The 8,986-nt window shown below is 29.0% G+C and overlaps 1 protein-coding gene across 1 annotated transcript; it reads right to left on the minus strand.

The window, feature by feature from the left end:
• Nucleotides 1-7,727: 7,727 nt before the first annotated feature.
• LOC148280595 (uncharacterized) lies at nt 7,728-8,456 on the minus strand. Its single transcript, XM_088228096.1, has one exon. It carries the CDS (start codon nt 8,454-8,456, stop codon nt 7,728-7,730), a length of 729 nt encoding a protein of 242 aa, XP_088084222.1.
• Nucleotides 8,457-8,986: the final 530 nt, after the last annotated feature.

The raw sequence follows: 8,986 nt of genomic DNA on the forward strand, positions 1-8,986 counted from the left end.
AAGGCTTGTGAAGAATATTATAAAGAAGTGAGAGAGATTGAAAGTTTATGCGCTGATAAAAATGAAGCCACTTGAGTTACCATACTTACCGTAAACGGACCAACCGGCAGAACTGACAGAGAATAAGCTGAAGAGAACCTCTGACGTCACATGCGAAGTAATTTCAGAAGAAAAAATAAAAATAAAAATAAAAAATGGTTTAGTTTAATAGTCTATTAACAAATATGTTTTTTTTAATACTAAACGTCATAGTTCTGCAAATACCTTATCAACTTGTTGGCAGGTATGCTTAGTAAAGGTGAAAAGCTTGAAATTAGCTTAATGCTGACAATACTTTAAGCCAACAAAATCGAATTCAGCAGAGCTCACTAGGACTTGTTAAGTTTTCTGAGTTATGGTTTAATTTATAAAATTAACCCTGTGTCACCTATGTCAGTATCGGTGAAATTTCACAAAAATATTAGCTTATTACTCAATTGTTTAATCTTTGTTACAATATGGTATTGTAGGGTGGGGTGGTTCATACGCCAATTTATTAAACCCTCTTAAAATAGTACAAAGATTAATTATTAAAATAATTCTAAAGAAACCCTCAACATTTAATACGGAAAGTCTATATAAAATATTTAAGGTTAATACAGTATACACTTTTTATAAAATAAATTCCATTATACAAATTTATAAAGAAGAAAAAATGAAAGAATTTGAAATGAATAAGTCACTCAGATACCAACATAATATTAAAATTCCTAAATTCCACACAAGTTATGGTCAAAATAGCTTTGTTTTCAAAGGTTTAAAAAATTATAATAATCTTCCCAATGAACTTAAAACTATCAAAAATAATATGTCAATAAATAAACTAAAAAAAATTTTTGAACACATGTAAAATCTATATTGAATTTTAATTAGTATGAATGTATTATTGTTTTAAGTTTTTTCTTTATGTATCCTATGTTTTTTTTCTCATGTACTCGTATTTAAAATTATATAAACTCTTATAAATAAACAACTACAACAGTGTTTGTCTCTTTTTTTGGAGAGTACCAGTGATAACATTTACTAGATGTGTAAAAGTAGATATGTTTAGAATTTTTTTTAAATATGTACCTATTATGAAATTTATTATTTAAAAAAAATTATGTAATAAATAAAAATTTATTAGTTATTATACTTTTTCCGTGTTCTGTCAGAATAAAGATTTTTAATATCATTTTGAAATATCCCTTATTTAACGTAATTAAATCACAATAACAGTTACATAAAATATAATAAAAGCGCATTTAACTGACAAATAAAAACACCATAAATAAAAACATATTTCTACAATTTTGCCCTGATCCACTCATCAATCCGTGCGCATCCCACCGCCTTTACCCATTTCGCGCCCCTAGCCCCCATATAATGGGATTCAGGAGTGCTTTTCTGAACCCCTCTAGCGGCACGAGAAAACAGATTTTTTCGTGTATTTTGTCTGTATACACGAGATAATACGGCCGCGAGAGCGTTTGGAATACCACCTCTGGACCAACTACAGTCAGAATGCCTTGAGCCGATTCAACAGTAACAGATTTCTTGACGAGGAACATAACACCTGAACAGCAAGGCCTTCTCGTCTCCCGGTGAGCTGTGAGGTCTGGTTAAGCACTTCCTCTATGCGGAGTACTTTGCTAAGCACTCTTCATCTTATCTGGTGAATCAAGTACATACCTACCCGGTCATAGGTCCCTTACTGTAGCGAGTAAGAACTTTGATTTACTTCGCGCCAGTACCAAGATCTACCCCCATAAAAGACATGTTTTTGTGAGACAGTGCGCCGACCCTAATATTTATTGCTTTTCATTTGTGTATAGTTTGTTTGCTGTATAAGATAGTTTGAAAATAACATTTTTACAACAATTTCCCAAGTGGTGTTTTAATATTATTTCATTGACTATAACCATCGCAGCAATGTGTAAAATTTGTAAAAAGTAAATTGATTTATTAAATCTATTAAACTGTTTTTAAATTCAACCTCTCTGTATTTAATGAAATAAGACATTTAAAATTTAGAAAATACTGTCAATGGTGAATAAATGGGTGTTTTTGCAAAGCCATCAGAGCATAAACTTAGAAATTTTCGCGTGATTTATAATTGTGCGGCGTATCGTCAAACCCTGCGTATTTTCCCTAGGTCACTTTATATATTAATTTTATGTTATTTATAAATCATACAATACAAAGTATTAAAAAAAATATAATACTTTTGAACTCGGATTTGTGAAAGACATTTTAAATTTATCTCCTGCTTAACTTTTAATTTCAACTTTTATTTTATATTTTAATTTTAACTTTTTAATTTTAACTTTTAATTTGAACTTTTAATTTTAATTTTTACTTTTAATTTCAACTCCTAGTTTTAACTTATTCATATGTACATCTACTACCTGAATCTAATTAATTATTGTCGGTTGTGAATTTTTACTAAGAAATATAAATGTTCATGGAAGCAGAGAGAGAGGGGAGGAAAGTAGAGTTAGTTGGAGCTATACAATGTATTCTTCCTTTATGTACTTTTTATTCAATATTTTTACGTTTGTATTTTTTTAGAATTTAATCATTTTTTCCCCTCCTCCTGCATTCATAATAAATCAATGTCAAATCTGTAATTGGTCTTACATTTTTTAATTGTTCTTTTGTACCTTGTATTTATATAAAGACTATGATGTCCTTAATAAATGAACTATATTTTTAGGAGTTGATTCACCTCAATTTGGGACTTAAATAATATTAACATAAAAAAACACATATTTAGAACAATAAAGAAACAAAGCTTGTTTAGCATCGTTATAATTTAAATAATAGCCTTATTAAATTGAATTAAATATATGTATTTATACATAATTTACAGTACTATGTAGTCAGATTTTTATTATTTAGTTATTTTAATTAATAAAATAAATATAAATAAACCAAAACCCCTTAGCGAGATGCTATCGAGAACTTTTAATCACATCCACCTCGCCTGGCTTTGCAGTAAAGTATGAATGTATAATATACGGGTAGAGAAATACTTACCTGGCAAACAATGCATAATTAGCTCTATGGAACACCACCTCTAGATACGTAACAAGGTAAATACATATATAGAGCTCAGTTAGTTGGTAGCAATCTAGTCAGCTTCTAAATTTACCTTGGGAAATTGTATTACGTTTGCCCACAAATTTCGTATGAGATCTAACACTGATGAAACATGGAAAATGTTTTCCATTCCTTCGACTTATGACGTCACAGAAAGCTTCAAGCGTTCCTGTTTTTGGTAAGAGTCTAATGCCTTGTACCGGTAAAACAAACAAACTACCACGCTTTTTCCTCGTGGGGGTAGGCAGATACGATAGAATACCGCTTTAAATCAAATTCAAATTAATTTTTACTGTACCAAAATAACATCACAAATACAAAATATTTAAGGTGTTACATTGGGACAACATATCGGACCAGGAACCCCTGAGCAATGGCTCAATATTACAAAGGTTTAGTACTCTCTAATAACAAGTATTGCCTTTTAAACGTAACAAAGTTACACTGATGTAACAAGATGTCGATCTTCAAAGTGATCATGTTCAGCTGACAGAGTGATTTTCCAATCAACATAACCAGAGGCAGGTTGGTTCTAGAAGCCGGAAGGCAAAACAGTCTACTGACGCTACCGGAGATATCCATCAGGTATCAGATTCTTAGCAGATGTCTTTCTCTTGGGCCAGATAAGTTTTTTTGATTTTTTATATATTTAATGGGAGCATATTATACTGTTTTGGTATATTGTACTCTAGTGTTCTTTTCCTGTTTTTATTATTGAATTTAGGGAGAGCTAGTCCATCTACACTAGCGAACCGAGTATTATATACATGCTCCAATTTATTTATATATTCAGATAAAAACGTATTCTGAGAAACTAGCTTGTACCATAATAAACTCTAACAACTAGGCCTAAATGTATCAAATACTGTAAAATATTAAAAATAATGAATATTTAAAAAACAATTATGATTTATTAAGAGTATAAAAATTATTTGATTATGATTCATTAATTGTAGTATTACATGTACATACTACAATTTCGAACATTCAGCTCATTATAAAGTTGATATGTGTACGTCCAAAAAAATATTAAAATTGGATGAGTTGAGGAAATATGTATGTTTAAACAGAATGGTGATTTTTTTTTTTTTTTTTTTTTTTTTTTTTTTTTTTTTTTTTTGTTTATTTTTCCATACTGTTACATATTATGCATGTATTAAATTACATATTTTACATATTAAACATATTAAATTACATATTAAATTACATATTTTACATATTAAACATATTAAATTACATATTAAATTACATATTAAACATTAGAAGAGAAAAAGAGAAAAAATACATATTCTAAAAATAAACATAGCCTTAAATTTGGAAAAAATGCCCACAAAGACTTAAACGTCTGAGCGTGGGCCATTCCTTTTTTATTGTTTTTGGTGAATTTTTTGGTATACAAACACAAATATGACAATGCCATTAAAAATCATACATAAATAACAGGAAAATGACATAAACAATGTAATTAAGACATTAAAGTTTAGAATATGCTGTTGTACGACTCTTTCACAATAGGTGTATATTTGTATTTTCCATGCTGATCCAAGTCCTCAAAGCCGCTTTAAACTTTGGAAGGGATTCTATATTTTGTATTTCCTTGGGTAGGAGATTAAAAGATCTTGGACCAACATGGAAAGAGTGTCTCTGTGCGAACTTAGTTCTGCATCCTGGAACCGACAGTACACTTTCTGATCTGCTACTAGTCCTATTTAAATTATTGCCAAACAATTCCCTATTTTTGTGTACATATTTTAAGCATTGTAATAAATATAACTTTTTTAAATTAAGGAGTCCGCTCTCTATGTACAATTCGTTACTAGGAAATAGTCTATGCTTTTTATACATTATCTTAACTATACTCTTCTGTGCGATTTCTACAGGGCGACTATGTGTGTCCAAAACTCCACCCCATCCAATTATGCCGTATGTAACAGAAGACTGAATTAGAGCGTAATACAGCATTTTTAATTTTTCATAAGTTAAAATATTTTTTAATCTTTGGAAAACGTAAGATAAATATCTGATTTTGTCTGTTAATTTAGCTATATGTGTTTCCCATTTTAGCCTATAATCTATGTGGATACCCAGATATTTATAACTTTCACCTGAGCTAATTTTGTAACACTTATTACAGATATCTATATTACAATCTAAATCGTGTATTTTAATTGACAAATTTTGTGAAGGGCCAGTCTTATTAGAGATTTGAAAGGGCAAATACATGGTTTTTTCTTGATTTAAACTAAGCAAATTATTTTCCAACCAGTTATTAACTATTGTTATACTTTTTGTAGCATCACTAAATGTTAACTCCCATGTTTTATTATATACTATAATAGCAGTGTCATCAGCATAGGACAATATTTCTCCGTCTACTTTTAAATCACATAGTTCGTTTAAGTATATTAAAAATAATAGAGGACCTAAAATTGTCCCTTGTGGAACACCATGTTGTTGTTCTCTTTGCAAGCTAATTTCACTTTCTATTTTTGTATTTTGTGTCCTATTAAATAGGTAACTAGTTAATAACTTATGACATTTATTTTTTATACCAATGTTTTTTAATTTATTTGATAATTTAATTAAGTTAACGGTATCAAAGGCTTTTTTAAGATCAAGGAAAATTACCAAACATTTATATTTATTATCTATTGCGGAATATATTTCTCTAGTTAATTTATAAATTGCATCATCAGTGCTAAATTTTTTTCGGAAGCCAAATTGATTATGAGAGATTTTCTTATGACCTTCTAGATAATCCATGATTCTGTTTTTTAGACATTTTTCAAAAATTTTAGATATATTTGAGGTAAGAGCAATTGGACGATAGTTATCTGTTTTAGAAGCTGAGCCATTTTTGTGAATTGGTACTATTGTAGATAATTTAAATGATTTCGGATAGATTCCATTTTCTAGACATATGTTGTAAATATATTGCAAAGGCTTAGATACATTATTTTTAATTTTTTTAAGTGTTTCTACAGAAATATTATCGGGACCTTTAGACTGGTCTTTTTTTAAATTGCTAATAATTTTTATGATTTCCTCTTCTTCGATTTTTTTAAAGCTAGAGAGAATATTTGAGTCGGGGTTATCATTTCCGTCTGTGGTATCTATTAATGTATTATTCAATTGTTTTTGTAGTTTAATGTTGGAGTAAATTATGTTATCTGCAACGCCGACAAAATAATCATTAAAAGTGTTAGCAATTTTATCAGGTTCGGTAATTTCTTCATTAGCATTTATTATTTTTTTTATGGATAAACAGCCTTTAATTTTTCTATTTGTTATTTCATTGATTATTTCCCATTGTTTTTTAGAATTACCATTTGCTAGTTCAAATTGCTTAATATAATATTTTTCTTTACAGTTTTTTATAATTCGCCCGACTAAGTTTCTATAGAGATTATATTTATTTTTTAACGTGTTCTTTACTGTAGTGTTATTTACGATACATAAGTTTTGGTATTTTTTCCAATTATTATACATTTTATTTCTATTTTTTATGGAAATAATTAGCCCAGGAGTTATCCAAGGTTTTATTTTTTTGAATTTTGTTTTCCTAATTTCCTCCATTTTATCTTCTGAGTTTACAATGTAATTATTAAGAATCATATAAAAATTTTCAAGACTTTCGTCTGGGTTAGTATTATGAAAAACTTGATCCCACGTTTCTTGGCACAAACAGTTATTTAATTTAATATAATTTATTTTTTTTCTTTCTTGATTCGTTTTACAAATGAGTTTATTTATAGTATTCTTGTGTCCATATATAGTGGGAAAATGGTCTGTTATGTCAATTTTGAAAGTTGCCGCAAACATTATCACAGTTTTTCTAGATTTCATGAATATATGATCGAGACATGTTTTACTGTTGTTATGTATTCGTGTGGGTGAATTTATGTAAGAATTGTAGCCGTTATTGTACAGCAAGTCTAGGTAATTGTTTATCTCTGTATTCTTATATGTTTCACTCAATATATCCAAGTTAATGTCCCCTATAATAAAAGAAAATATATAATTATTATTATTCTCCATAAATGATTGCAGACTTTTTATGAATAGTTTGGCATCGAGTGATGGTGATCTGTAAATTGCCAGAACTGAGTATTTGTCACCGTGTTTTTTAAATGATAAATGTATGGTATTAGCATGGGTAATCTCATTTTGATTTATTTGTACTTCTTCTAAGTTCTCGTGAAAAAAAATATATATTCCATCGTGTGCTGTATATTTACTCGGGATACAATGCATTTTATAATGAGGTATATAAAAAGGAATACATTCCTTAAGCTGGGTTTCTGTAAGTATAATTAAGTCTAAATCTATTTTGAAACTGTTAAGAAGAATGACTAATTCGTCAAAATGTTTTTTTATACTTCTTATATTGACATGAAACATGTTAAAATTATTTTGTAATAATTCAGAATTTAGTTCCTGAACTTGTGAAAAGGATAAATTTTTGTAAACATAGTTTGCAAAGTTTTCTTGCATAGTTAGTAAAAGAGAAAATATGAATTAAGATCTTAAAGAAAATAAAAACATTAAAAATAAAAAATGAAATAAAAATGAAATGAAAATAAAATGAAAAATAATAAAGTATATTTTTACTCCGTGGGAATATCGGAAGTGCTTCTTATAAGTATAGTTGAGGCTGATTCGTTTCTCTTCATAAAGATCCTACCCCTCTTCGTCCACACGTACTTGTATCCTAGTCCAGTTGATTTAGCCATGTACAATAGGTATTTGTTGCTTGCAGTCAGTTGTTCGTTAATATATATGATATTGTTGCTTTTGAAATTTTTGATACTTGATGCGCGCAACTCTCCGTAAGCACGTTTATGCCTTAGGATGTCTTCCTTCATTTCGTAGTCCTTTAATTGTAATATTATATTAGGAGCTTCAAACACTCTACCATCTTCGCCTCTCTTTTTCACTCTATATACCTTAAGTAAACTATTTTCTTCTTTGTTGTAGTTAATTTTTTTCATTATGCTGTTTACTGTATCCATTAAATTTTCCCCCTCCAACAAAGGCACACCCTGTATTTCCAAATTCCTATTTTTTTCTTCCTGTTCCATCATATTCATCTTCCCTCGTATCACTGTATTTTCTCTTTCTAAATTTTGAATCTTTTTATTGGTGAGTTGTTTATCCTTTTCATACTCATCTATTTTATTTGAGCAAAATTCTACACTTTTTCTTAGATCCATTATTTCTCTTCTTAAGATGTTGATAATGTCATCCTTTATCTCTTTAAATTTTATATCCATATGTGCTAATATTTCTTCATTATCATTGCCTTTTTTCATTCTGTTTGTTGATGTCTTAGACATTTCAAAAATAATAATATTATTATCGTAAAAGATTTATATTAAAACTGCCATCTGTTGATCACTAACAAAAACTTATTTATATTTAAATTTAGGTCTTAGACTTAGCTAAATGTCTATGTCGGTAAAAACGGAGATTGTATAAAGTTCGAATTTGGTACCTGTCAAAAGACAGTCACTATAACTTTTTCATTTAAAAATCAGGCGAATTAGTGTATTAAAACAGTTCCCTACAATGTATGAGACGCAGAGTGATCCTTCCACTATATATTTCACCGTTTTTTATCACTCCGTATAACTTTAACTAAGGAACACGTTTATTTTGACGGGAGATTTTTCAACACACTGTCACACTGTATCTGTATACTCACCGACTCACCGATTGTTACACCGTGTGTAAAGTGGCCAGTTAAACCAGCCAAAGACTGGTCATAAGCCCTGTAAATGCCTTGACTTTCATGTTGTCTTCTCAAAATGTTTTCCCTCTCTGTTGCAACAAATTTAGATCAAAAAATGCATTTATTCGATACGCC

Source organism: Micrasema longulum, unplaced genomic scaffold (assembly GCF_059751315.1).
Source record: "Micrasema longulum isolate JH-2025_06_02 unplaced genomic scaffold, ASM5975131v1 h1tg000561l, whole genome shotgun sequence".
NCBI lineage: Eukaryota > Metazoa > Arthropoda > Insecta > Trichoptera > Brachycentridae > Micrasema > Micrasema longulum.

Bases quoted from the DNA above. Each gene is read 5' to 3' on its own strand.
- LOC148280595 (XM_088228096.1), bottom strand. From the start codon at position 8,456: ATGTCTAAGACATCAACAAACAGAATGAAAAAAGGCAATGATAATGAA.